General features: G+C 54.7%; 16 protein-coding genes across 16 annotated transcripts; 9 read left to right on the top strand and 7 right to left on the bottom strand.

Annotated features, from left to right (window-relative positions):
• Positions 1 to 74: 74 nt before the first annotated feature.
• On the top strand, positions 75 to 5,138 carry KL928_001387 (uncharacterized protein; the record flags this gene model as incomplete). Its single annotated transcript, XM_043201746.1, has 1 exon — positions 75 to 5,138. One exon carries the CDS (start codon positions 75 to 77, stop codon positions 5,136 to 5,138), a length of 5,064 nt encoding a protein of 1,687 aa, XP_043061846.1.
• An 87-nt stretch (positions 5,139 to 5,225) lies between these two features.
• Positions 5,226 to 6,281, top strand: KL928_001386 (uncharacterized protein; the record flags this gene model as incomplete). The annotated part of the gene is made up of 1 exon (XM_043201745.1): positions 5,226 to 6,281. One exon carries the CDS (start codon positions 5,226 to 5,228, stop codon positions 6,279 to 6,281), a length of 1,056 nt encoding a protein of 351 aa, XP_043061845.1.
• Positions 6,282 to 6,374: 93 nt separating this feature from the next.
• On the bottom strand, positions 6,375 to 7,928 carry KL928_001385 (uncharacterized protein; the record flags this gene model as incomplete). The annotated part of the gene is made up of 2 exons (XM_043201744.1): positions 6,375 to 7,745; positions 7,902 to 7,928. 2 exons carry the CDS (start codon positions 7,926 to 7,928, stop codon positions 6,375 to 6,377), a joined length of 1,398 nt encoding a protein of 465 aa, XP_043061844.1.
• A 141-nt stretch (positions 7,929 to 8,069) lies between these two features.
• KL928_001384 (uncharacterized protein) lies at positions 8,070 to 8,671 on the top strand (the record flags this gene model as incomplete). The annotated part of the gene is made up of 2 exons (XM_043201743.1): positions 8,070 to 8,238; positions 8,319 to 8,671. The coding sequence occupies 2 exons, from the start codon at positions 8,070 to 8,072 to the stop codon at positions 8,669 to 8,671; spliced, it is 522 nt and encodes a 173-aa protein (XP_043061843.1).
• A 293-nt stretch (positions 8,672 to 8,964) lies between these two features.
• On the bottom strand, positions 8,965 to 10,752 carry KL928_001383 (uncharacterized protein; the record flags this gene model as incomplete). Its single annotated transcript, XM_043201742.1, has 1 exon — positions 8,965 to 10,752. One exon carries the CDS (start codon positions 10,750 to 10,752, stop codon positions 8,965 to 8,967), a length of 1,788 nt encoding a protein of 595 aa, XP_043061842.1.
• A 27-nt stretch (positions 10,753 to 10,779) lies between these two features.
• Positions 10,780 to 11,418, bottom strand: KL928_001382 (uncharacterized protein; the record flags this gene model as incomplete). The annotated part of the gene is made up of 1 exon (XM_043201741.1): positions 10,780 to 11,418. The coding sequence occupies one exon, from the start codon at positions 11,416 to 11,418 to the stop codon at positions 10,780 to 10,782; it is 639 nt and encodes a 212-aa protein (XP_043061841.1).
• A 1,046-nt stretch (positions 11,419 to 12,464) lies between these two features.
• On the top strand, positions 12,465 to 13,493 carry KL928_001381 (uncharacterized protein; the record flags this gene model as incomplete). Its single annotated transcript, XM_043201740.1, has 1 exon — positions 12,465 to 13,493. The coding sequence occupies one exon, from the start codon at positions 12,465 to 12,467 to the stop codon at positions 13,491 to 13,493; it is 1,029 nt and encodes a 342-aa protein (XP_043061840.1).
• Positions 13,494 to 13,541: 48 nt separating this feature from the next.
• On the bottom strand, positions 13,542 to 13,906 carry KL928_001380 (uncharacterized protein; the record flags this gene model as incomplete). Its single annotated transcript, XM_043201739.1, has 2 exons — positions 13,542 to 13,794; positions 13,869 to 13,906. 2 exons carry the CDS (start codon positions 13,904 to 13,906, stop codon positions 13,542 to 13,544), a joined length of 291 nt encoding a protein of 96 aa, XP_043061839.1.
• A 516-nt stretch (positions 13,907 to 14,422) lies between these two features.
• On the top strand, positions 14,423 to 17,575 carry KL928_001379 (uncharacterized protein; the record flags this gene model as incomplete). Its single annotated transcript, XM_043201737.1, has 1 exon — positions 14,423 to 17,575. One exon carries the CDS (start codon positions 14,423 to 14,425, stop codon positions 17,573 to 17,575), a length of 3,153 nt encoding a protein of 1,050 aa, XP_043061838.1.
• Positions 17,576 to 17,765: 190 nt separating this feature from the next.
• KL928_001378 (uncharacterized protein) lies at positions 17,766 to 20,318 on the top strand (the record flags this gene model as incomplete). Its single annotated transcript, XM_043201736.1, has 1 exon — positions 17,766 to 20,318. One exon carries the CDS (start codon positions 17,766 to 17,768, stop codon positions 20,316 to 20,318), a length of 2,553 nt encoding a protein of 850 aa, XP_043061837.1.
• A 177-nt stretch (positions 20,319 to 20,495) lies between these two features.
• KL928_001377 (uncharacterized protein) lies at positions 20,496 to 22,835 on the top strand (the record flags this gene model as incomplete). Its single annotated transcript, XM_043201735.1, has 1 exon — positions 20,496 to 22,835. One exon carries the CDS (start codon positions 20,496 to 20,498, stop codon positions 22,833 to 22,835), a length of 2,340 nt encoding a protein of 779 aa, XP_043061836.1.
• Positions 22,836 to 22,913: 78 nt separating this feature from the next.
• Positions 22,914 to 23,447, top strand: KL928_001376 (uncharacterized protein; the record flags this gene model as incomplete). The annotated part of the gene is made up of 1 exon (XM_043201734.1): positions 22,914 to 23,447. The coding sequence occupies one exon, from the start codon at positions 22,914 to 22,916 to the stop codon at positions 23,445 to 23,447; it is 534 nt and encodes a 177-aa protein (XP_043061835.1).
• Positions 23,448 to 23,480: 33 nt separating this feature from the next.
• KL928_001375 (uncharacterized protein) lies at positions 23,481 to 23,768 on the bottom strand (the record flags this gene model as incomplete). Its single annotated transcript, XM_043201733.1, has 1 exon — positions 23,481 to 23,768. One exon carries the CDS (start codon positions 23,766 to 23,768, stop codon positions 23,481 to 23,483), a length of 288 nt encoding a protein of 95 aa, XP_043061834.1.
• Positions 23,769 to 23,816: 48 nt separating this feature from the next.
• KL928_001374 (uncharacterized protein) lies at positions 23,817 to 24,089 on the bottom strand (the record flags this gene model as incomplete). Its single annotated transcript, XM_043201732.1, has 1 exon — positions 23,817 to 24,089. One exon carries the CDS (start codon positions 24,087 to 24,089, stop codon positions 23,817 to 23,819), a length of 273 nt encoding a protein of 90 aa, XP_043061833.1.
• Positions 24,090 to 24,126: 37 nt separating this feature from the next.
• On the bottom strand, positions 24,127 to 24,405 carry KL928_001373 (uncharacterized protein; the record flags this gene model as incomplete). Its single annotated transcript, XM_043201731.1, has 1 exon — positions 24,127 to 24,405. The coding sequence occupies one exon, from the start codon at positions 24,403 to 24,405 to the stop codon at positions 24,127 to 24,129; it is 279 nt and encodes a 92-aa protein (XP_043061832.1).
• Positions 24,406 to 24,564: 159 nt separating this feature from the next.
• On the top strand, positions 24,565 to 26,699 carry KL928_001372 (uncharacterized protein; the record flags this gene model as incomplete). The annotated part of the gene is made up of 2 exons (XM_043201730.1): positions 24,565 to 24,900; positions 25,059 to 26,699. The coding sequence occupies 2 exons, from the start codon at positions 24,565 to 24,567 to the stop codon at positions 26,697 to 26,699; spliced, it is 1,977 nt and encodes a 658-aa protein (XP_043061831.1).
• Between the last annotated feature and the right edge of the window lie 30 nt (positions 26,700 to 26,729).

The raw sequence follows: 26,729 nt of genomic DNA, 5'->3' as shown, positions 1-26,729 counted from the left end.
AAAATTAAATAGCAGAAAGTGTAGAAACAAATAATCTCTGATTTATTAAATACCAAATATTCACCCTCGCACCTATGTCATTCAAGCTGGGCCTTTCAGGGTCGGCGCACTCGACCACGCAGCTGAGCGACCACGTGCTGCCGTCGCGCGCGAGCGTGCACCGGGCCGTCGCGAACGACAGCTACAACGACCTGACGCTGAACCTGATGAGCACGCTGCGCAACAAGCACAAGACAGAACCGCAGGGCCTGGGGCGCGACTACTGGCTAGACGACTCGTCGGCAACAAAGTGCCGGTCGTGCGACCGCACGTTCACCACGTTCCGCCGCAGACACCACTGTCGGATCTGCGGCAAGATCTTCTGCAGCAACTGCACCACGTTCATTGACGGCGACAAGTTCAACCATCCGGGCAAGATGCGGGTGTGTCTGTTGTGCCTGAAACTTGCCGACCGGTACGAGGAGTACGCCTCGAGCGAGGACGAGTCGGTTGGCGACGAGTCGACGAGCTCGACGCAGGTTTCGGAGACGCTTTCGCCGGTGCGCGTGGACTCTGAGAGCCGCGACACGCTTTCGCTGGCTGCGACGACGGACGAGCAGTTTGTGCCGCGGTCGGCGCCGACGCCGCCGCCGATGATGGCGATCCCGACGACGCGCAAGGGCGAGGCGATCGAGATCGACATCCCGCGCTCGAACTCGGTGAGTCGTCGCAGCCGGGGCAACACACTGCTGGCGAGCCGGCCGTTCCACGCGGGCAACGGAGACACGGGCGCGCGCGCGGAGCAGGACAAGAAGACGCTGACGCCGCTCAACTTCACGTCGGCGGCGGCGACCGCGGCCGCGGACGCCGCGTCCTCGATCTTCAACTTCGGCACCGCGATCCTGCCGGGCAACCACCAGCCGTCCGCAGACGCGCGCCCCGACGAGGAGTACGCGCTCTCGGCCTCGCACACGCTGCTGAGCTCGCCGTCGGAGCTGTCTGACGACGAGGACGAGCCGGGACTGCTGGCGTTCACGTCCGTGCACTCGAACCCGCTCAACAACCACGAGTTCAACTGGACGTACCATAGTCCGAACGCCAGCATGTTCAAGCTCGAGGACGCGGGCAGCGTGACGGGGCGCAAGGTGTTCCGCTCCAACAGGGCGCGGCGGCCGGCCAACTTCCACCGGCTCAAGCACCGGCGCATGAGTCGCAGCGGGACGCGCGTTGCCAGCGACGCGAGCTCGGGCGCGCCTTTCGCGCGTGCTGTTTCTGGCGGGTTCGGGTTCGGGTTCGAGGAGTTTGAGTTCATGGACGATTTCCTGCGCGCAGGCGAGAACCACGCCCGTCAGCTGCTCACCCAGCTGCTGACCGACCGCGAGGTGGAGCACATCGACGTTTGGGCACGAACGCTGATCAAGTGTCTCAAACGGGTGTCCAGCGTGCCCGTGGAGCTGGCGAACGGCGAGAGCTTCGACATCTCGAACTATCTCAAGCTGAAGCGGATTCCCGGCTCCTCGATCGAGGACTCGGCCGTGCTGGACGGGATCGTGTTTTCCAAGTGTCTGCCGCTCAAGACGATGGCCGACTGCATTCTGAGCCCGCGCATCATGCTGGTGACGTTCCAGATCGAGTACGAGCAGGAGGCAGACACGCGGTTTTCGAGCCTCGAGCCGCTCATTGCGCAGCAGGACCAGTATCTGGAGAAGCTGGTGGCGCGAATCGTCGCGCTGAAACCCAGCGTGGTGCTTGCCGAGAGCACTGTGAACGGGTACGCGCTGAAACTGCTCGCGGACGCGGGAATCACCGTGCTGTTCAACCTCAAGCCGCAGCTGCTCAGGAAAATCGCGCGCACAACCAAGGCCGACGTGGTCAACTCGATCGACAAGCTGGCCACGAGCCCGGCGCTGGGCCGCTGCGGCAAGTTCGAGGTGCGCTCGTACGTGCACGATTCGGTGCGCCGGACGTACGTTTTTCTGACGGGGTGCAACCCGGAGGCCGGGTTCACGGTCGTGCTGCGCGGCGGCAGCAGAGAGGAGCTGGCCAGGGTGAAGGAGTGCGCGACGCTGATGGCGTACGTGTTTTTCAACGTCAAGCTGGAGTCCGGACTGATGCGCGACCAGTGTCTGCAGGCAGGCGACTACGACTTCCACCCGGCCGTGGAGCCGCTGCACAGCATGAGTCTGGGCCGCTACCAGGACGTGGAGCGCGCGTTCGACGTGCGGATCCTGTCGTCGTCGCCGTGGGTGCGGTTTGAGCGGCCGTTTGTGCTCGAGCGGCTGGCGCTGTACCAGGCGCGGCTGGACAGGAACGCGGAGCTGCTGCGGCGGTTTGCGGAGCTGGCGCGGGGCAGCGCCGGTACCGGCGACGCCGTGGACGAGCTGCTGGTGCAGTGGAACGTGCGCGTCGACCCGGACGAGCTGCCGCAGCGCGACGCGGACCTGGCGAAGCTCGTCGAGCAGCACGAGGACTACGTCGACAGGCACACCCGGTACGAGATGTCGCTCGCGGAAAAGCAATGGGAGCAGTTCTGGCACCCGCGCCGGTTCGTGTTTTTCGACCCGAGCTACCACCAGAACATCGTCACGCTGTACAGCATGGTGTCGACGAAAAACGCAACGCCGTGCGTGGGCCCGGAAATCCAGGTCACCGACTACTACTGGGACAACGACTTCTGTCTGGGCCAGTACATCGAGCACCTCTGTGTGAACGCGGGCCAGCTGTGCACGGAAGGGTGCGGGCTGACGCTGAAGGAGCACTTCCGGTCGTACGTGCACGGCGGCGGCAAGGTGGACGTGGTGGTGGAGACGAATCCGAAGCCGTTGCAGGGCCGCGAGAACATGATCATGGCGTGGAGTCTGTGCAAGAGCTGCCAGAACACGACGCCGGTGCTTCCGCTGAGCGACAACGCGTGGAAGTACTCGTTCGGCAAGTATCTGGAGCTGTCGTTCTGGTGTCGCGGGATGAAGGTGAAGGGCGCGGCGTGCGCGCACGATTTCTACCGCGACCAGATCCACTACTTCAGTTTCCAGAACCTGGCTGTGCGCGTCGAATTTTCCGAGGTGGAAATTCTGGAGCTGGTGCCGCCCAAGTTCCAGCTTTTCTGGAAGCCCGAGTACGACCTGCAGATCAAGGTGCAGACGTACAGGCAGGTGGTGAAGCGGACGACGGTTTTCTTCGAGAGCGTGCGGAGCCGGCTGAACCGGTTGAAGCTGGACAGCATGACGGAGGACCGCATCGAGGCTGCGCAGCAGCGGGTGCAGGAGCTGAAGACGCGCGTCGACCAGCAGCAGACGGCGATGCTGCAGCTGGCCGAGGACATCTACCGCACGACGCCGGTGTCGGGCCATTTGCGGCTGACGGGAGTGATCCGCGAGGTGCAGGAGCTGTCGAACGAGTGGAATTTCGAGTTCCAGGAGTTCGATAAGGATTTCCTGCCCACAGAGAAGGAGATCAAGAAAATCACGGCGTTCCAGCTGGACCGGCTGTTCAAGGCGGGCAACGACAAGCCGGGCGAGTTGGCAGAGAAGGAGAAGGAGGAGGAGAAGGAGGAAAAGGAGGAGGAAGGAGCAGGGTCGCGGCGGCGCGGCAACCTCGTGCTGGAAAAAATCCAGGAGTTGCAGCAGGGCAGCAGCGAGTTGCAGAACCATATATTGGAGACCGGCGACCGCGTGCTGCCGCGGCTGACGGAGCTGAACAGCGAGGGCAAGGTCAAGAAGCTGGCGGAGTATTTCGACGCGCAGGAGTTTTTCCGGCAGCGCGAAGAGGAGAAACGCAAATTGCAGGAGAACAGCTACCGGCACAAACTGGTGGCGTCGCGCCCGACGGTCGAGGTGTATAAGAACGTGAAGGACGCGGTGGAGGAGGAGCGTGCCGAGTCGGACCGGCGCGAGGAGCCGAAACAGCAGCCGGCGCAGCCGCAGCCGCAGCCGCAGACGCAGCCGGAAAAATCGTCGCTGCTCAAGTCGCTGACGCACTTCTGGGCCGACCGGTCGGCGACGCTGTGGGAGCCGCTGTCGTACCCGCTGGGCCCGACAGAGCACATATTTGTCGACTCGGACGTGATTGTGCGCGAGGACGAGCCGAGCTCCATCATCGCGTTCTGTCTGAACACCGCAGATTACGGGTCGAAGCTGTACTATCAGGAGAAACAGCAGCAGCAGGACGAGACCGACGACGGCGAGTCTGCGTCGGTGCGGTCGGACCCGGAGACGAAACAGAGCGCGGCCAACAGCCACACGGACGACGGCGCGGCGTGCTCGCCCGATCTCGAGAAAATCATGCTCAAAAAGGGTTTCCATCTAAAGTACCAGTTTGAGGAAGGGTATTCGACGATTTCGTGCAAAATCTTTTTTGCAGAGCAGTTCGACGCGTTCCGCAGACAGTGCGGCGTGAGCACGAAGTTCGTCGAGAGCCTGTCGCGGTGCGTGAAGTGGGATTCGACGGGAGGCAAGTCTGGGTCGGCGTTTCTCAAGACGCTGGACGACCGTTTTATCATCAAAGAGCTGAGCCGGTCGGAGCTGGAGGCGTTTGTGCAGTTTGCGCCGAGCTACTTTGAATACTTTTCCCAGGCGCTGTTCCACAGCCTGCCCACGGTGCTGGTCAAGATATTTGGTTTCTACCAGATCCAGGTCAAAACGAACATGCCGGGCGCGCGCTCGTACACGATGAACGTGCTGATTATGGAGAATTTATTTTACAACCGCAAGATGACGCGGATCTTCGACCTGAAGGGCTCGATGCGCAACAGACACGTCGAGCAGACGGGCAAGGAGAACGAGGTGCTGCTGGACGAGAACATGGTGGAGTACATTTACGAGTCGCCGCTGTTTGTGCGCGAGAACGCGAAACGGCTGCTGCGCGCGTCGTTGTGGAACGACACGCTGTTTCTGGCCAAGATGAACGTGATGGACTACTCGCTGGTGGTGGGCATTGACTCGGAAAATAAGGAGCTAGTGGTGGGGATTATCGACTGCATCCGCACGTTCACCTGGGACAAAAAGCTGGAGAGCTGGGTCAAGGAGAAGGGCCTGGTAGGGGGCACCGGCGTCGGCAAGGAACCGACGGTGATCACGCCGAAACAGTATAAAAATCGGTTCCGCGAGGCGATGGAGCGGTACATTTTGATGGCCCCCGGGCCGTTTTACACCAGCACGTAATTCAGTTCGCGCAGCTACCAATTGAAAAATAATATATTTAATTAAATAAATTTAATAAAATTAAATAAATAATCATTCAACTCTCCCATGTTTAGAGACCGCACAAACTTGTACATCTCGTACCGCCGAACGTTCCCACACCACCACGGCGTGTTCTCTGGCAAGACCGACCGCTTTGACGGGCTCAAGGACGAAGAGGAGGGCCTCATCCAGCCGTACTCGGACACCGGCGAAACAGAGATGGTGGAGTTGCCCCCCAGCATTGTCGAGCTGCAGCGCAACTCAGAGCTCATGCTGGCCGACATACAGACGAAAATCACAGAATTGGGCAAGCTGTATAAGAAGAACCTGCTCCCCGGGTTCAGCGACACCACCGAGGACGACGCCAAAATCAAAGAGCTGTCCTTCAAAATAACAAAGAGCTTCCAGCTCATGTACTCCGAAATCAAAACGCTCGACGACTCGCGGTTGCAATTCCACAAGGCGGCCGAGACAGAAATGGTGGACAACCTCAAGAAGAGCCTGGCCATCCGCACGCAGGATCTGTCGACGCAGTTCCGCAGTCTCCAGAACAGCTATATCCGCTACCTCAAGGAAGACGAGTTCGAGGTGCCTTTGATAGACACCAAGGGCGGCGACAAGTTTGTCCAGACAGAGTCCAGCGAGAACATCGAGTCGTACTCGCGCCAGGCGCTGCAGGAGTCGTCGCAGCAACTCATGTCGCAGCAGGAAACCATCAGCGACGAGTATCTCCACCAGCGGGAAGAGGAGATCTACAAGATTGCGCAGGGCGTGATAGAGATATCCACGATTTTCAAAGAGCTCGAAAACATGGTGGTAGACCAGGGAACCGTGCTGGACAGAATTGACTACAACTTGAGCAAGACGGTTGTCGATGTGAAAGGAGCAGACAAACAGATGAAAAAAGCGGAAAAATACCAAAAGGCCACCGCAAAGTGCAAGCTGGTGTTCTTTCTTGTGCTGCTAATTCTACTGTTCCTCATGATCCTCATAGTGAAGCCGAAAAATGTGGACCACTACTACGAGCCCAAGCCTGCACAGCCAGACCAGCCGGCAGACCAGCCGGCTACGCCAAACACGCCCAACGATGATTACGACTCCCTGCTTGCAGAAAGCGGATAGTCTGCAACGGATATATTTCAGAAATGGAGAAGCAATAAATAATCAGATAATCCAAGCACGCTCTATCGACCGATTTCCAGATTCTAATGTACACTACAGTCTTCCGTAGGGACTGTCTTTGGATAACGAGGCCGCCGGAAAGTTGGGCCGCGGCCTGTTTTTGTAGCTGCCCGACGCCATGTGCTGCGGAATGGCGTCCCGTCCAACCATGCCGGGGTGCATGCCTTGCAGTGGGCCTCCGCCGAACTTCTTGTACGCCATGCGCCGCGGTCCGCCGCCCCCAATGGCAAAGTCGGGGTTGTTGTTGAAGAGGATATCCGCTCTGGTCTTGGGCTTTGGCGGGTTGTACGACGGAGCATAGTACGGCTGGTGCTGCGGAGGTGGCATCAGCACGGGTGGCGCCTGCTGCGGATAGTATTGTCCGCTGTACGGCAGCGGAGGCGCGTTGGGAGCCGGCATGTACTGGCCGGGCAGCTTTGCTCTTTGGGGCGCTCCTTTATAATATTTGGGGTTGATTTCTCGTTGCGAGACACTCGTGAAGTCTGACGCGGTGCTCGACTCGCCCGAATGGTTGTCGGGCAGGTTATCGTTCGACAGCTTGAGCCGCTCGTCGCGCGAATAGAGGCTCGACGCAACAGGCGACGACGTATCCTTGTCTGCCCCGTCCAGACGGTTGCTCAGCCCGGAGCGCGAGTGGGTGTTGTCCGAGCTCGAGAGGTACGGGTTCGAGATGTCGGGCAACTTGAGCTCGGGCGTGCTGGAGTTGATCACGGTTGCAGAAACAGGCGTCTCGGCCGGCTTGTCGTTGAACACGCTGCTGCCAAACTCTCGCGAGCCCGTCTCGTGCTGCGTGACAGTGAAGTCCTGCAGCTTCTCCGGCTCCTCGTCCAGCGACGACCGTGTGGGGAACCCTGTAGGCCCCGTGAACCCGCCGGTGTACGGTTTTCGCAGGAACGACGCGGTGGAGTCGCCGACGGCCTTTTCGCCAAACATGCTCAGCTTATCGTCGTCGTCGTCGTCCACGTAGCTCTGCGGACCGACCTTGAGCGCGACGACGATCAGCACGAGGCTCACCAAGTTGAGGGCGGCCGCGGGAACAAGCAGCCAGCCCGTCCACGTGAGATGGGGGAAAAACAACAGCACCACAGAAACACAAACAAGAGTGGCTCCTGCAAACGACAGAACGGCCAGCAGCGTGCAAAAAGCCCAGAAAACGGCAGAACGCCCCGCCCAGCGGAAGTGGCCCCAGAAAACAAGGACGCTGCTCACCAGGGTCAGACCCACGGCGGCTGGCGTGGCCAGAATGAGCTTGCACAGCGTTTTCCGCGACTCGCTGCTCATCTTCCAGCCCGACCCGAGCCCCACATACTTGCCGTCGGCAAAGGAGTACTCGCACTTGTTGGAGCTTGTGTCGCAGTACCCAAACGAGCCAAAGGCGTAGTCCCCCGTGCGCGACACGGCGAGCTTGGCGGAGACGGGCACCGACACAAGGACCAGGATCAGAAACGCGAGCGAGACAAGCTGGAGCGCAAACGCCAGCGTGTGTGTGTGGAACTTCATGGAGGCAATATATATTTTTTGCAGGACAGATATTTGTGGCTTACAAGGGCAGCAGCATACGGCGGTTTGATGATTGTTTACGTTCATAACCAGGCTGCACAGCCGCTGCGAAAAATAGCCGCACGCGCGCGGGCGGTGCCAAGGCGGTGTACGGGTGCACGTTGCCATTATTGTTGTTTCTCCGGGTCCGGGACAAAGAAAACTAAGTGATAAAAGATGGCCGCTCGAATGAACGGACTGGACGAGGTGCGCAGGCTGGAGAAGAGCGTGGGCGGCGGCGGAACGGCGCTGTCGCAGGCCGAGGCCGAGATCCTGAGCCGCAACTCGCAGTCGCAGGCGAACTTGGACGAGGATCAGCTCGAGACCGACCGGCTGGCAAGGAACCTGCCCGAGGTGAGTCTGCGCTATGGCGTCGGCCCGGTTCCGCCGGACAACAAACGGGTGTTTTTCTTTGATATCGACAACTGTCTGTACAAGCGCTCCACCAAGATCCACGATCTGATGCAGGTGTATATCCATCGGTTTTTCAAGGAGCATTTGCATCTGAACGACGAGGACGCGCACGCGCTGCACATGAAGTACTACAAGGAGTATGGGCTGGCGATCGAGGGGCTGGTGCGGCTGCACAAGATCGACGCTCTGGAGTACAACAAGGTGGTCGACGACGCTCTTCCGCTGGACAAGATCTTGCGGCCGAATCCAAAGTTGCGCGAGATGCTGCTGCGGATCAGGCGGGCGGGCAAGGTCGACCGGCTGTGGCTGTACACGAACGCATACAAGAACCACGGGCTGCGCGTCGTGAGACTACTGGGCATAGGGGATCTGTTTGATGGCATTACATTCTGCGACTACGGCCAGTTCCCGCTCACGTGCAAGCCCATGAAGGAGAGCTTCGACCAGGCGTTGCGCCAGGCCGGCGTGACTGACCCTAGGAACGCTTACTTCGTCGACGACTCGGGTCTGAACGTGGTGGCCGCGAAAAAATACGGCTGGGGCAAGGTGATCCAGTTTGTCGAGCGCGACGAGGACATGCAGGAGCTGGCTGCCGGCTCGCAGGACGAGCGCGAGGGCATTATTGTCATTCGGGACATTTTGGAGCTCGAAAAAGTGTGTCCCGAGCTTGTCAGTCCGTGAAGATCTCGGGCATCGTGAGCTCGCGCTCGATCCGCGCCAGCACGTTGGTCAGAACGGCAACGCACTCCGTCACCGTCGGCAGGATTGCGCCGCTGTAGTTGCGGAGGTACCTGTTCTTGACCATGTTGATATAGAACTTGAGGTGGTGTAATAGATACTCGTTTTCGGGCACCCCGGACAGGTCCAGCTGCAGCCGCTCGTGGTAGTCGGCCGAGTAGTATGTGGACTCGTTGAGCGAGAAGCCGAGCTTTTTGTTGAGCAGCGAGGTTTTCAGCGACCCCAGCGTCATGAACACCGCCATCTGGTACAGCTTGAGACGGGCAAGCGTATCCTGCAACGTCGGGCAGGCGCGGGTGTCGGCGGCCAATTTCAGCGAGCACTGGCTGAAAATGCGCGTAAAGTGGTACACTGCAGCGACCAGGTCCTCTTTCTCAAACGCGTACGTCAGCAGCTGCCGCGACAGGTCCTGCAGTCCGGCTGGGTCGAGCTTGGACTCGTCGTTTGCGTTTTTTCCGATCAGAAACTTGAGTATCAGCCAGAGTTTGAGGTAGCGCAGAATCGGCACCATGAGCTGCTGCAGATTGCAAATGAGACGGTGGACGAGCGTCATGTGCTCGCCAATCTCACTGTCGACGATTTCGCACACCAGCTGGATCCATTCGCGAGCAAGCTCGGAGAACGGCCGCTGGAAAAGCTCGAAATACCACTGCCCTAGACTCACGAGCATCTCGTTGAGCAGCTGGATGGCATGCACGCTGCCCTGGCCCAAGCAGATGTAGTCGTCGACGTTGGGCTCGTTGACGCGCGAGTCGACGAGCAGACGCACGACGATGGTGACGAACGCGCGCAGCTCGGGCAGACCTGCCGTTTTCGTCTTGGACGAGCGCACCAGCGACAGCAGAAACTGCAACTTTAGCACCTGTGTCGTTACGTGGGGGAAACTTTTTTTCGACTCGATCTCAAACTGGGCCTTGTGGCCCACCATCCCGTCGGCCAGCATAAAGTCGCGAACAAGGCCCTGGTCAACCGCAAGCTCGTTGCTGAGGTCTGTCTGCAGCATTCGCCACACGCTGGTCGCCGAGAGCTGCATGAAGTCGGCGATCTCCTGTAATCCCAGTTTTTTCCGGTCCAAGTACCAGCCACCATCTCCGAGCAGGGTCTCTGGCATCAGCTCGAGCCTTGTCGTAGACGTCTTGCCGTATAACCCTGGTTTATCCAGAAAACACACGTCTTTGACGGCCGTGTCGCCGCTCAGCATCCGTTCTCGCAGCTGCTCGATATAACCCTTTTGCGAGGGGTCCACCCGCGCACGGATCTGGCTGTCCAATTTCTGGACAGCCTGCTGCTGCTGCTGCAACTCTGCCTCGCTCATCTCCACCATGCGGTCTATTTCGTCCTCCTCGCGTCTTAGCTGCATCACCTTCTCGTGCTTTCTGCTGATCGATGTCACCTTTAGAGCAGAATCCAGATCGAATCCCAGATCCTTGCTCAACTTGTCCTTCGACCGCGCCTGCACAGCCGTAGACAACAGAGAGGTGATCGAAGTTGTTTCCTTGGTGGGTTTAGGCGTCGTCTTGCGCTCTGTCTTGGCTTTTTTCCGCACATTGAATATATCCTCGTCCGAAGACCCCTCGGAGTCGCCAGGGCTGCGGCCGAAACTGATCTCCCGCGCGGCGCCTTCGCCGCCAGGACTGCGTGTCTGCCGCGGAGAAACACAGAACCGCTGCTGTTTCATGCTTTTCGGAGACTGAGACGGCCCTGAAGAGGCCCCACTCATGCTATCAACAAACAGTTTGAAAATTTGTTATCGATTACCTAATCTCTGATCTTGCACCCCGATTACGCCCCACAGATAGGATGTACGGGGCTGGCGACCCAGGAAATAACTCATGGCACCAGAGTGCCCAGTATTGGTAAACCAGGTATTCCCCTTAGGAAGCTCTCTGTTCATCACGGACGATACTTTCAAGCCACATGTATGGGAGGACTCTGTTTTCCTCTCATTGGAGTCCGAAGGAAGATACGTTTGGCCCAATGCGCTGATTAACCGAATTTTGCAAGACGGATGGAAGCGGTCTAATATCTGCAGTATCTTCACGTGGACGTTGGACTGTGGGGCGTCCATCGGCTTGCAAGAAACGCAATAGGTTCTACAAGCGCTTCCAGGGGTGCTGAAAGGGCTAGGAACCGTCGATTTTGTGCAGATGCTGGCGCGGGTTTGATTAGCGAGCGACGCTTTGCACGAAATGGCACGAAGGACAGCCTCAGAGCTTGAATTAAGGTCAGCAAGTACCGAAACCCCTGAAGAATTGCTTTGCAGTTGGCTGACGATGTCGACAGCTAAACTGATTAAAATCGGCAGTAAAGCCTCGGTGCGATCTGCTGGAGTCCCCTTCACCGGAGCGTTCGCCGTGTCCATAAGATAGTGCACTTTACCACTCATTGCTCAGCAATTTACCCTACTAGATCATGCTTTCATCGAGCTATTACACTTTTACAACATTGCTACATTTATCTATCATATTGTCAATCTGCTACCAAGTCACGAATTTCGACTTTAAAGAGCACGATTCCAGTTTTCAAGGATTGCAGTTATATTCCAGTTATTCCACGAACTCTCATCACCGGGGTAGGCGCGGGAAAGTATGATGCCATAGGTAGGTTGATACTAGGTTCCACTACCGCGCTGTACTAGAAAGACAAGAATCATAATTTTGAAAGTAGGAACTGATGCAGCTCCCGTGACCATAGGAAAAGCATATTACTTGCCTTCTCTCTATTCGAAAGGGGGGTGATTTTTCCGCTTCTTTAGAGGGAACGCATTATATATTTCTCCCTATCTGAAGGGGAATATGCTTTTACCTTCTATAGGAGGGATGCACTCTCCCTGTCCATGTAGGGGAAGGTACGTTAGAAGATAGTGTTTGAACCCTTTAAAGTTCTATATATCCCCTCCACAGAATGGGCCGCGTCAAAGTACCTACCAATAGGAGAACCAGCAATTGTTCTCATCGCGAGGATAAATTGCTTTGCTTGAAATATTCCCGGAGACATAACTGAAGCCGAGCGATGAGTATCAATTTTCACGCGCGGATGCAATGTAGAATCCAGGTTGGAGCCGAAGCTTTTAAAATCAGCACGTCCCATGTCAGTCAGGAAGACATAGGCAAGGTAAAAATGTGACCATATTTATGGTTTCTCAGAGATCGAATGATGATCAGCCCTGACACGGGTTGTATCTTTTGCACAAAGTTTGTAAAGCGGCAGAATTTCCAACTCGTATTTGGCCCAATGGCTTTGCGAGAGCTTGACATACCACTCGTGTTTTGTCTCTAAGATCCGCAAACTTCCTCAACCGGTCATAGTGAGAAGAACAAGGGTACGAAACAAAGTTATCTTTTTGGGGAAGAGTGTCAAATTTATTAGAAAATATCGTTAAAAAATCACAAAAATAAAAAATAAATTTGACTAGCCTTTGGCCCCATCAAAATGGACGCTATTGCAGATAGGGCATTCACGGAGTCGCAAACAAATCCGGCGCACAAATTGGTGGACGAGACGCCGTCGCTGCTGGCGGTGGTGGTCGACATCAACCCGCTGGAATGGCGCAAACTTGAAAAAGAACACTCAGTCTCCCTAAAGCAAGTGGTTTCCTCCATCATAGTTATGCTCAATTCGCATCTTTCCCTCAACAGCTCGAACCACGTTGCACTGTATATCGCAAATAGTTATTCACATGGGGCTCAACTCATATACCCGCGTACAGAGTCTTCGAAATCTACCAGATTTTTGCATACTCCTGGAATGTACAGGCAATTTCGATTTATAGACGGCTCAATTGTGGACACTATTGAACATCTGCTGAATGAGCAGCCAGACACGCTTTTGCAGCTTATCGGGAGAGAGCAAGGAAAACAGCATATCAAAGGAACGCTCGCAGGAGCCATGTCGATGGCCCTTTGTCACATCAATAAAATACAGCAATCTGACGAGCTGAACGCATTGAAATCGCGGCTCTTGGTGGTGAGCATCAGTGACGACAGCACACTGCCGTACGTCTCGGTTATGAATACCATATTTGCGTCCCAAAAAATGAAAATTTCGGTGGACGTTTGCAAACTAGGACCTAGCTCGACTTTCCTCCAACAAGCAGCCGATGCCACCAACGGAGTCTACATTTATATTACACAGCCAGAAGGCCTTATACAATATCTCACGACAGCATTGTTTATTGATCCGATGTTGCGGCCGATCATTGTTCTACCAACAGACGAGTCGATAGATTTCCGCGCCTCGTGTTTTATAACCAACAAAGTTATCGACGTGGGCTACGTTTGCTCCGTGTGTCTCTGCATTCTGAGTGTCATTCCAGAGGATGAAAAATGCCCTACGTGCCACTCCAAATTCGACCACAACCTAATAACCAAACTAAAGAGAAAGCCCAAAGTTTTGCCTCTCAAGAAAAAAGATAAGGAGTTGGGGGATAAGAACGGGACAGCCACACCAGAGTCTGCCTGACGCATAACACGTAAAGATTAGCATTACTTATAACTTGCCCGCTTACGGCTAAGCGTCCGTAGGTGCGGGTTTTTGGAGCCGAGCCTGCGGATTGGTATTTGGGAAAACTAGGTCCATATAACTGGTCAGCACACCAATAACTGCAAACAGTATCTTGAAAATCGCTGGCTGGGCATCGTCGTCGGGAGATTTGATTAATGGCTCATTCAGGTAGCTCTGCACAGCGAGCAAAAGACACGACCAGGCCAAAGGTTTATTTCTCATGAACATGGCCACCATTGGCAAGTTCTGAGCAGCAAAGCTAGTGGCGGAATTGCGCGGTTTCACCGGCACATGCACATAACTGACGTTAGCACGAATAGTGCGAATACTTACGGCTTGGCGAGCTCAGGTCTTTTCACGTCTTTAGGCATTTTCTTGTAATTCGAAAGAAATAATAATTTCGACGTTTACAATTTCCACCAAGATTTGGACTCTTCACTGGTCACATGATAATATCACGTGATCACGGAAAAAAAAAATTTAAAAAAGAGCATGATTTCGCTAGCGCTCGCGTAGAACACAAAAGGGGATTTCGTTTAGTGAAAAAATCTGATGGGTTCACCTTTTTGGTTTATTTAATCTAATAACTTTCAGTCTTCCTATATTCTCTAATCACTCGCCTCAGATAGAACCAGTATTAGAACGGACACCTGCGCCAGTTTGCACACTCTCTCACTTAAGATTCTCACCTTACACAAGACAATTTTTCGTTTTTCCCACTGGCTCGTTCCCATCAAGTAATATATAACTTGACCACTATATTCGATTTGACTGTTTGCACACGTACACTTATTGATTCGTCAGATAACTCGGCTCGTATCAGCATTAGTCAGGCAAAACCATCACCACAACTCAATTATAAGCAAGTTTAATCTGCGTCTCCCTACATGTCATCAGTTTTAGCGAATGTTAGCGCGTTTCTGGCGCACACCTGTGCCAAAAGACCTATCCACGTGATTATAGGAACCGCTCTGGTAGCCTCTATCACATATCTATCCATTTTGGATCACTACGCGTCCTCGCTGAGCATTGCTTCCTCTCAGCCTGTGCTATTTTATCATCCTTCAGGCTCCTCAGATTACACCAAGTGGTCGCAAGTCGATAATCCATCAGCCTATGAATCTGCAGACCACTACTCTCTTACGCCATTCAAGTTCAAAAGAGTCGGAGGCGCCGATCTCCCAGTGCACGATAACCTGCTCTTAGGAATGGAGGAAAATGAAAAAATCCTGCTCTCAGACTTTGCTTCCACAGAGTCTCTATACGACAAATTCGAGACAATGACGAACAAAGATGGCGTCCAGTTCAAAGTGAGGAGCATCCATCGTATTGGAAAATATTATGAATATCTCAAGTCTCTGTTCACCAAAGTTGAGAGCTTGATCAAAGGTGCAGAGCCATTTGACATCATTTTGGTCACCGTTGCGTACGGAGCAATGTGGTTCACTTTTGTCCAGCTGTTCTTCGAGATGAAGAAGCTCGGCTCTAACTTCTGGCTCGGGTTTGGCTCTCTGCTTTCTTCGGGTATTGCTTTTCTGTTTGCACTTGCTATTGGTATTTTCTTGTTCAACCTGAAAGTGCCCCTCATCTCATTGAGCGAGGGTCTTCCTTTCTTGGTTGCAACCATTGGATTCAAGCACAAGATTGCATTCACAAAACCAGTGCTGAAAGCTCTGAGATCCGAGTCAAACACCGACATTCCAAAAACCATAGCAAGCGTGGTGAAATCCACAACTGCGATCCCACTAATCAAGGACCAATCCATCATTATTCTTTGCTTTTTGCTGTGCTCAATCTTGGCTCCCAACCTTACTGGCTTGATGAATTTCTGTATCATGGCTGCTCTGATTCTTGCCGTGGACTTGTTTTTCACATTCACATTCTACTCTTCTATCTTGTCATTGAAGGCTCAGATCAACAAGGTTCACAAGGAAATTGAGCTCAAGCAGTTTTTGGAGGAAGACGGCATCAACGAGACTGTTGCAGAGAGCGTTGCTGCCTCTGCAGAACTTCCGACTGACTTGTTCCGTCATGACAGCAACATTGTCAGCTTTAAAGTGGCCATGATTGTGGGCTTCATTTCGTTGCATCTGTTCGCATTGGGAACCTCCTGGCTCTACGATGATTCTGCCGACTACCAACCTGTCAACTTGTTCTCCAATTTTTCGCCATCTCTGTCGAAATCGGTTGCCATGAACGTTCCGGTTGGAAGACACGGAACGCTAATAACAGTCATGCCAACAAGAGTGTACAGCAGAGTTGACTGGTTCACCAAGACAGAAGATCTTACCTTGCATCTCTTTGAAAGACTTTCCAAAGCCATTTCGGATCCACTTGTTGGAAAATTCCTGTTTGTTCTTGCTGGAATCAGCGTTGCAATCAATATTTACCTTTTGAATGCCACAAATGCTCATATAGATGAGACACGTGCAATCAAGAAGAAGGAAAAGAAGAAGCAAAGGGCTGTAGAACAACGCAAAGTCATTCCTAAGCCATCTTCTTCGGTTGTTATTTCAAGATCCAGCAACTCAAGTTCTGACGATGTGAAAGAGGCTCAGATCATTGACGAGGGATTGACCGACGAGCATTCTGGCAGCGATACCGATTCGTTGGAATTTAAAGCTCTGACGCCAAAACGTCCACTCGAGGAACTGTTGGGCATCATGAAAGAAGGAAACGTGAAAGAGTGTTCGAACGAAGAGGTTGCAGAGCTGGTCACTTCAGGCAAGCTTCCCTTGTATGCTTTGGAAAAACAGCTGGAGGATAAGACTCGAGCTGTTGTTGTTCGTCGGAAAGCCATTGCCAAGCTAGCTGATGCTCCTGTTTTGAACACGGGAAGACTCCCATGGAAACACTACGACTATGACAGAGTTTTTGGTGCGTGCTGTGAGAACGTGATAGGATTCATGCCAATACCTGTTGGTGTTGCCGGTCCCATGATAATTGATGGTGTTCCCTACCACATTCCAATGGCCACCACGGAGGGTTGCTTGGTCGCGTCTACCATGAGAGGTTGCAAGGCCATTAATGCTGGAGGCGGTGTCCAGACGGTCTTGACCAATGACGGAATGACCAGAGGACCATGTATCTCCTTCCCTACACTAGCCCGCAGTGGGGCTGCCAAGATGTGGCTTGATTCGGAGGAGGGACAGAAAGTGATGAAGAGTGCGTTCAACTCCACCTCCAGGTTTGCCAGACTGCAGCATCTTCAAACTGCCATGGCCGGAACACTGTTGTTCATCAGATTCAAGACCACCACCGGCGACGCTATGGGAATGAACATGATTTCTAAGGGAGTCGAGTATGCGTTGAATTACATGATTAACGAGTGTGGATTCGAAGACATGGAGATCATCTCGTTGTCCGGAAACTACTGTACTGATAAGAAAGCTGCTGCCATCAACTGGATTGAAGGTCGTGGTAAGAGCGTTGTTGCTGCTGCCATCGTTCCTGCAGAGACGGTTCGCAAGGTGCTCAAGTCGGATGTGGATGCACTGGTGGAGCTGAACGTGTCGAAGAACCTCATTGGGTCTGCCATGGCTGGGTCAGTTGGTGGATTCAATGCCCACGCTGCCAACCTGGTGACTGCCGTTTACCTTGCAACGGGACAGGATCCTGCGCAAAACGTCGAGAGCTCCAACTGTATCACGCTGATGAACAAGCTGCCTAATGGTGACCTACAAATCTCCGTCTCGATGCCGTCCATCGAGGTGGGAACCATTGGCGGAGGTACCGTACTGGAGCCTCAAGGAGCCATGCTTGAGCTGCTGGGAGTGAAGGGTCCGCATCCAACAGAGCCAGGAGCCAATGCGAGACAGCTAGCCAAGATCGTTGCGTCTGCCGTGCTGGCAGCCGAGCTTTCGTTGTGTTCTGCCCTTGCGGCCGGCCACTTGGTCCAGTCCCACATGACCCACAACAGAAAGGCCCCTGTTGCAGGGCCCGGTGCCGTCGACACGCCTGCCACCACAGCGAGCAGCTCAGGCAGCGGCGACGACATGAGCCGTCTGAAGGATGGATCCAAGATCTGCATCCGGTCCTAGCGGGGCTGTATATTTGCTAGATATGTATTGCTAATAGACCACGTAATGTGCCCCGGAATTTTCACGTCCACCTTCGCGGATGTTTTTTCTGGAATTTATTTGATAGCAACTAATTATTTTATCACAGGTGACACACTGTTCAACAGTAAACTAAAAATTCAAGTACATCTTTATCCTAAATACTCCAAAAATGACTCGCATTGATCCGAAGGACTACGAGTCTGCGCCGATAAAGGTGAGCGGACGGATTCTGAACTGCATGACGCAACTGCCGAACCAGATCTACAAGACGAAGAACGGCACATGGGACCTGAAACCGCTCAGAGGCAGCTCTGCGTTGCATGCGTCGAACGCGTTTCTGAACGAGGCGACCAACTGGGAGTCTCACCTGATCGCCTGGACCGGCGAGCTGTACTCGTACAACGAGAGTGTTCCGCACTCGATTCCCACGAATCAGTCCATCGAGAACGACCCGCTGTACTTGGACGACAACGACAAGGAGTACGTGACGAAAAAAATCCACGAGGCAAACAACGACAAGAACATCCATCCCGTGTGGCTTCTGCGCAAAGACCAGGAGAGATGGCGGAAGTACGCCGAAAACGTGATCTGGCCCACGTTCCACTACATGCAGCCGGCCCCCAGCGACGGCCGCGAGGAGGCCCAGTGGTGGCACGACTACGTGAAGTTCAACGAGGCGTATGCTGCGAAAATCAAGGCCATCTACCAGCCCGGCGACATCATCTGGGTCCACGACTACTACCTGCTGCTGCTGCCGCAGATTCTGCGGATGGAGTTTCCGCAGGCGTACATCGGCCATTTTCTGCATGTTCCGTTCCCGTCGTCGGAGTATTTCAAGTGCCTGAGCAAACGGAAGCTGCTCCTGGACGGCATGCTGGGCGCCAACCAGGTCGGGTTCCAGAACAACTCTTTTGCCAGACACTTTATCAGCTGCTGTGCGCGACTGCTTGGCTACGAGGTGACGCCGGACGGCGTGCACATCCACTCGTCCAACGTGAAAGTGGTGACGCTGCCCCTGGGCATCGACGTGGCCAAGTTCGAGCACAACGCGTTCACCGAAAGCGTCGAGTCGAAAGTGCAGACGCTCCGGCAGCTCAACGGCAACCGCAAAATCATTATCGGCAGAGACAGACTCGATCTGGTGCGCGGAGTGGTTCAGAAATTGCAGGCCTTCGACATGTTCCTGGATATCTATCCCGAATGGCGGGGCAAGGTTGTTCTGATCCAGGTCTCGTTCAAGCCGTTCTACCACAGCTCGAAGCTCGACAAGAAGGTCAACGAGCTGGTGTCGAACATCAACGCCAAGTACGGCTCGCTCGAGTATACGCCGGTGCAGAACTACAACATGAAGGTGGACAGAGACGAGTATCTGGCTCTGCTGCGGGCCGCGGACCTGTGCATGATCACGTCCATCAGAGACGGAATGAACACCACGGCTCTGGAGTACATTGTGTGCCAGAAAGAGTCCAAGTCGCCGCTGCTGCTGTCTGAGTTTAGCGGCACCGTCAGCGTTCTGCAGGACTCTGTTCAGGTGAACCCCTGGGACGCTGTTGGAGTGGCCAACTCCATCAACGAGTGTCTGCTGATGAGCGACGACAGAAAGGCCGCCCTGGAGGCCAAACTGTACCGGTCTGTGTGCAACAACACCAACCAGGACTGGACGTGCCATTTTCTGCAGAGCCTGATGGACTTTGTGGTGAAGCTGAACTCGAAACACGGCACGCCGTACTTGAACAAGCCGATGTTACTGGAGGACTACAAGAGAGCAGAACGGCGTCTGTTCATGTTTGACTACGACGGAACGCTGGCCCCCATTGTGCGCGACCCAAACGCGGCCATTCCTTCTGCCCGGCTGATCAACGTCCTCAAAGCGCTGGTCAAAGACCCCAAGAACGAGTTCTGGATCATCAGTGGCAGAGACCAGGAGTTTCTGGAGAAATGGATCGGCTCGCAGTTCCCTGAGGTCGGGCTGAGTGCCGAGCACGGCTGTTTTCTGAAAAAAGCAGGCCACAAAGAGTGGATCAACCTGGCCGAACGCTACGAGATGCTGTGGAGAGAAGAGGTCGAAGAGATCCTCAAAAGATACGCCGAGAGAACCCCGGGCTCGTTCATCGAGAAGAAAAAGGCCGCCATCGTCTGGCACTATCGAAAGTCCGACCCGGAGCTCGGAATGTTCCAGGCCGCAAAGTGCAAGGCCGACCTGCTCGAACGGATGGCCGGCTACGACGTCGAGGTGATGGCCGGAAAGGCCAACGTCGAGGTGCGGCCCTCGTTCGTCAACAAGGGAGAAATAGCGCGCCGACTCGTGCTCAATTCCGACCCCGTGGTGCAGCAGCCACGTACCTTTGAGCAGATGCCAGATTTTATCATGTGTCTTGGAGACGACATAACAGACGAGGACATGTTCAGGGCGCTGAACACCATTGAGAAAAATTGGAAGGACAAGAAACTCGTCACCAACAAGGAGCCTCGTGGCATCTACCCGGTGACCGTGGGCCCGGCCAACAAGGAGACGGTGGCCAAGGCGTATCTGGCGGACCCGGGCCAGGTGTTGGACACGCTCGGCCTGCTTGTGGGCCAGGTGTCCCTGTTTGACACGGCCGGAACCGTCGAGCTCGACGATAGGGGTCACCTCAAGAACAGCACGAGCGCGCTGCGGTCCGAGAAGGCCAGACAGGCGTACCAGGCGACGGCGGGGTCACGTGACCACAAAACCACGTGACCAGCGGGGCGGCGTGGAAACCTGGCAGACTATTATTTATCTAGACAATCGAATAGAAAGGCAAATTAGTTATAGCAGAGCAGCGTGTCTAGACGCCGAACCGTCCATTTTACCACATACTGCGGCTGTAATCTATAACGGCCCCCGGTCCCTGAATTCCGCAGCTTCCGAAAGAACATGACAGAACCCTTTCCGAACCCGGCTCTGTCGGGACAGTCGATTGCGCAGGACGATTACCTCGGCCATCTTCTTTCGTCCAACAATTCCCGCTCCAACTCCCGCAAAGCGTCTCTTGCGTACGGCAGCATCAACGATAATGAGCCGGTATTAAGGCGTTCTCGCAGTCTTACAGAATCTATAACCAACTCAATGATAGTGGCTACGAACGTGACGTGGGAGCAGATCCAGCGTCGCCGGTTTCTGTCGGTGTGTGTGTTTGGGTGTCTTTTCATCTTTCTCTTCAATTTGGTGTTTCTTCCGCGGACCTCGTTGGACAGGGATTTGCGACGTCTCCATGGCGAGTTTCTCACCTTTGACGACTGTTCGCGGCTATTTTTGACCCAGCTCAACTTCAAGAACAACGTCAGGAGCTACATGGAGTTCATGGAGCGCGACGTGTACTTGCCTGGCAAGAACCACGAGGCGGTGGAGTCGTTTTTCAAGAAAAACTACCAGTTCAGAACGTACTCTGACAAGTACGAGACCTGGATGGGCAGGCCTCTGAAGACGCATCTGAAGATGTACGACGGCGACGCCGTGGTATATGAGGCAAAACTGAAAGAAAGCGAGCTTCTGTCGTTCCACCCGTACTCTGCCAACGGGACTGTCAACTCCGAGTTCGTTTACTTGAACTATGGTCTGGAGCACGATTACGAGACCGTTCGCAACGCCGGCGTCGAGGTGGGTGGTCTGATTGGCATTGTTCGCCGCGGGGGGATCAGCGTCGATCGCAAGATCGAGATCGCTCAGGAACACGGGGTCTCTGCCGTTTTGGTGTACTCCGACCCGTACGACGACGGACAGCAGAGAGTCAAGAACGGCCGCAAACCGTTTCCATCTGGGCCGGCACGGAAACCGTCCAGCGTGGACAAGGAGACGGTCAGTTTCCTTGCTGAGCAGCCGGGCGACCCGACGACGCCCGGCTGGTCGTCGACGCTTTTTGCTCACAGGGTGGAACCAAAAACCGTTCCGAAAATTCCCTCCTTGCCGCTCAGCTACGAAGACATCGAGCCTATCCTGAAGACCCTGGGCGGCCCGGATGTGGGCTGGCGCGGCGACCTGGATTTTTCGTACTCGTGCGGGCCCTCGAGCTATTCTCTTGACCTGCTCAACATCGTCGAGTACAAAATCAAGCCTATCTACAACATTGTGAACGAGATCCCAGGCGTGATCAAGGACGAGGAGCTGATCATCGGCGCGTCCAGAGACTCGATCGGCGGCCTTGGCGGCGTCTCGGGCGGCCATGTGGCCATGATGGAGCTGGCCAGGGGGTTCGACGAGCTCGTCAAGCTCGGCTGGAAACCGCTCAGAACCATCAAGCTTATATCCTGGGACGGGTCCAGCTACGGTCTGCTGGGGTCCACGGAGTTTGGGGAGTTCTACTCCAACAAGCTCGCGAAAAACAATATTCTTTACATCAACTTGGATAAAATAAACGGCTCGCAAGTGAAAATACAGAGCCACCCGCTTTTCAACGAGCTGCTGCAGAAAGTGATGAAGCAGGTGATGGTGAACGATAGGCAGACGCTCCACCAGTACTTCGCAACATCGAACTCGTCGATGGGCCTGATCTCGACCGGAATGGGCGACTACTCTGTGTTCCAGAACCATTTAGGCATTCCGTCGCTGAACCTCGGCTTCTCGAACAATAAAAACACAGACCCTGTGCCGTACTTCAACTCGCTGGCGGACTCGCTCGAGTGGTACACCAGTCTGGACCCAGACCTCAAATTCCCAAGTGTGATGGCGCAGTTTGCAGGCCTGTTTGTGCTCCATCTCAGCGAAAAGGAAATTCTCCATGTGAGAACTCACGACTACATCGCCACCATATATTCGCGCTACAGACACATAGTCGACGAGGTGCCGTCTTATTGGCTCGACCGCATATGTGAAGACGAGTCCAACACGCGGCTGGAAACAAAACTGAAGGAGATGGACACACTTTTCCAGACCCTGCTGAAAAAAAGCTCGAGCTTCGACTCAAACCTTGAGCTTCTGCAAAAACAGATTCTTCAGGACTACCCGTGGTTCAGGCTGCTCACGAAAATCAAGATCGCCATCAAAATCAAGGTGGCCAACCTGAAGGTGCGCTCGCTGGACCGGATGTTTGTGACGGACCCGGTGCTTAAAGACCGCGCGTGGATCCGTCACCTCATATTCGCCCCCTCCCGCGACTCACAGCACGTCTGTGTTCTTGCGGGGCTCGCAGAGCCGCTCAAGGCCGCAAACTACGACACGTTCGCCGCCAACCTCAACGTTGTCGGCGACGCTTTAACGAAACTGCACCGCAAACTGTGATGATGACCGTCGCGTCGATAGACGCAAAATACCTAATTTATAAAGCAATATTTCCCGAAAAATTACTAGTATACCAACATGTTTAGAAGAGCTTTTTCCACCTCCCGTGCCAACCTCGTCAAGTGCTACTTTGACATCGCGATCAACGGCGAGAAACAGCCTCGCGTGGTGTTCGACCTGTACGACAAGGTTGTTCCAAAGACTGCCGAGAACTTCAGAGCTCTGTGCACCGGCGAGAAGGGCTTTGGGTACAAAGACTCCATTTTCCACAGAGTGATTCCGAATTTCATGCTGCAAGGTGGCGACATCACCCACTTCAACGGATACGGAGGCAAGTCCATCTACGGAGGCAAGTTCCCAGACGAGAACTTCCAGAAAAAGCACACCAAGCCGGGTCTTCTCTCCATGGCCAATGCCGGTCCTGACACCAACGGGTCGCAGTTCTTCATAACCACCGTGCCATGTCCATGGCTGGACGGCGCCCACGTTGTCTTCGGCGAGGTCGTTGAGGGCTACGACTCCACGGTGAAGAAAATTGAGTCGTTTGGCTCGCAGAGCGGTCGCACCAGTGCCGAGATAAAAATCGTCGAGTCGGGCGAACTGAAGGAGTAGACGGAACGTTGTAAATAGTGGCAAATAGTTTTCTTATCCACTCGAAACTGGCGGAATGATGCCCACCACGTCGCCCGGCTGGAGAGCAATGTCTGTGCCGAACGATTCGGGGCTTGTGCGCTCGGTTTCCACGTAGTCCTCGTTGAGCACGACTCCGCAGCTGGAGACGATATATTGAGCGAATTCGGGCGAGTACGAGCGGCCGACGTGCTGGATGAGCGTGTTCAGCGTCGCCGGCTCTGCAAGCTCGACTTTCTCGTGTGCCGTGCCGCTGGTGTGTGTTTTTGCCGGCCCAAAATATTCGACAGCAACTGCGACCATACTTTAAAATTAAATAAATTTTGCAGCACGGTTTCCCGACAAACACGCTCATTTCTCGCTCTCGTCGTCCATCGCGTCGTCGTTCCCGTCCTCCTGCATCTCCTTGAGCAGCTCCTGTCTTCTGACTTCCTTTTTCTCGCTGTAGACCTGGAACACCGCGTGGGAGCTCATAAACACAGACGCTTGTAGCTCGCCAAAGTTCTTGATCGAGCGGAACTGCGTCGCGGCCTTGTCGCACAGCTTGCTCATGTACAGCAGGTTGCGCTGCAGCTCGCCCAGCTGGTGGTTCAGGTGCTGTATCTGTCTTTCTCTGGTGGACATGTTGTTTACGCAAAGAATATTTCCGACGCGTCGCGATTTATTTCGACTCTGCAGAGTAGCAGGTGGTCTCCGGCGACGAGGACGGTTTGTCCAGCGACGACAAGGTTTGCGTCTGGAAAGAGCCGCCGAGCACGTCGTCCTGCGTGTCGCCGTACCGCGACAATGCCGCGTTTCTCAGCTCGAGCGCTGTTTGCGACGGCTCCAAGTCCGTGTAGGCCAGCGGGTCCATGGGGAAACACCCGTCTTTTGCGCTGCCTGCTACCACTCTGAGGACAACGACGTGGCTCTGGGTCTTGAGCGTGCCGCAGTTCTCCATCTCGAACGACTCGTCGATGCCTGTCAGACACGGACTGTCGCAGGCTTGGAATAGGGGAGGAGCGAATGTCTGGTCGTTGGAGACGAGACTGAGGGATAGGTAGCGGTCTGAGGGCAGTTCGTTGAGGTTCTGGACGTAAGCAATCAGCCTCTTCAGTATATGGTACAATTGGGAGCTACAGGCCTGGTGGGATCCGTTTCTGTAGTCGATCTCGAAAAAGTAGGACTCGATGAAGCAGTTCTGGGCTGGGTCGGGTCTAACGTAAAAACAGAAGGCAGAGACCTGTCTGGCGACGATCGCCGCGATGACGCGGTCCATCCAGTCATTGAGGAGATCTGCTCGGTGGGAGATGCCCCTTTTGAGGATTTTCACGTTAAGAGAGTCTGTGCCGTCAGACACCTTGCTGTCGTCGAAATGGACGTCGTCGAAGAAGTTGCGCAAATACGCGACGCACGAAACGGCCAGCGTCACCAGAACAGCGGCCAAGTTATCTGCGTCGGAAAGGCGCATTTATAAAAAAGGATATTTTGCTACGGGGCTAGGAATTATTTTATTTTGGCTGACATTTTTTTCATAATATGATTGCACGGTGGATTATGCCAGCGGCCCGGACGGCGTTCCGTCAGCGGCGGCTCGTGTCGACGCCCAGGGAGGTGTTCACGGAGCTCAGCGACGAGAAGGACCCGAAAAGAGCGTCGATTTTCGAGTACAGCTGGGGCTCGTGGCTCGAGAACGACACCGTCGAGAAGGAAAAAAGACGCACCGAGTTCTCCATTAAGGGGCTCAACGACCTGCTTGCCCAGGTCGTCAAGCCTTTCGAGGGCACTGTGCTGCTGCCGGCGGCCCACAACGTGAGTGTGCTGAAGGACAACGTCGATCTGGTCAAAACCGGCTTCTCGCACATCAAGCAGATCAGCTCGATCCACGAGGGCAAACACCACCGTATCTACAAGCTGCAATTGGACCACCAGCAGGAGGAGCTAGTTCTGAGAGTCCCGTACAAGCTGGACTCGGAAGTGTACACGGACCGGCGGATCAAGTCTGAGGCAGCAACCATGGACTTTCTGGCCAAGAAGCTGGGTCTGAACGTTCCCAAGGTGCTGGCGTACTCTGGCGTGGCCGAGAACCCTGTGGGGACTCCGTTCATGTTGATGGAGTTCAAGAAAGGCGAGCTGCTGATGAGAAAATGGAACCCGCTGATTCCCGGCGCCGTGAACGAGGAGAAGTCCAAGGCGGAGCTAATGAGCGTCATTTCGCCCATTGCCGAGTTCAACAAGAAGGCGACCGACATCACGTTCACCCACTACGGGTCGTTGTATTTCAAAGAGGACGGCTACGAGCACATTGTCGACGAACCGTACGTTGGAGAAACGGACGAGTCGCTCAAGAACAGATGGGTGATTGGGCCTACGGTCGAAAAGGCCTACTACAGAAACAAGGACGTTGAGGTCGCCGAGATCGACAAGTTTGTTGGTCCATGGACCGTCGAGCAGCCGCTGAGAATGGTTGCAGACCTTGCGCAGCTCGAACTGGAGAATGTGCAGAAACAGGGCCACGACCAGGCCGTCCCCGTGTACAGGAAGCTGGGGCAGGTGGCCGAGAAGCTGTTTGACGTCGAAAGCAAGACGATCCCCCACATGGACGCTCTGCTTGCTCCGAGACTCGCGTTGCCGGACCTGGACCCGATGAACGTGATTGTGGGCGACGAGACCTGGTTCATCGACTTCGAGGGCGCGTGTATCAAGCCGTTCCTGCTCAGCAGCTATCCGAAATTTGTGCAGTACAGCGGGCCCAAGATCTTCGATCTGGAGGCCGACGTCGAGGGCTACGACAAACTGGACGACGTGGCCAAGCAGCAGTACGAGTACATGTTCTGCCGGACGCGGAACCAGTTCTACTGGGAGCTGGCGCTGAACGAGACCAACAAGGAGCTGCTCGGGGTGATTTCGCCGGCAGTCAAGCTTATCAAGAGCGCGTATCTGAGCGCCTTGGATGCCAAGACAGACAAGGATTATCTGTATGTGGAAAACGGGCTCGTGGAACTGTACACAATGTGGCCGCATTACGAGAGCGCTGCCATTGTCAAGGGCCCGAACCCGTTGACGTTTAGCGAGCAGGAGCTGCAGGCGTACGAGACGGCGTTCCAGGACTACCAGACAGAGCTGTCGTCGATGCCCTTTGCTGCTACGGGCGGCTGGGTGCCACAGGACATGTTTGCACGGCTGCTGGAGCAGAAGCTGCTTGTTGAGAAAAACGGCAGCTACACGTTCGACCGCGACAAATTGTTACAATAGATAAGACTGGAAAAAATTCTGTAATCAACC

This window comes from Ogataea angusta, assembly GCF_019207475.1.
Source record: "Ogataea angusta isolate 61-244 chromosome Unknown 61-244_NODE_2_length_1002155_cov_89.706849, whole genome shotgun sequence".
NCBI classification, from domain to species: domain Eukaryota; kingdom Fungi; phylum Ascomycota; class Pichiomycetes; order Pichiales; family Pichiaceae; genus Ogataea; species Ogataea angusta.
The sequence above is the reverse complement of the archived record's forward strand: the minus strand, read 5'-3'. Positions and strand labels throughout refer to the sequence as shown.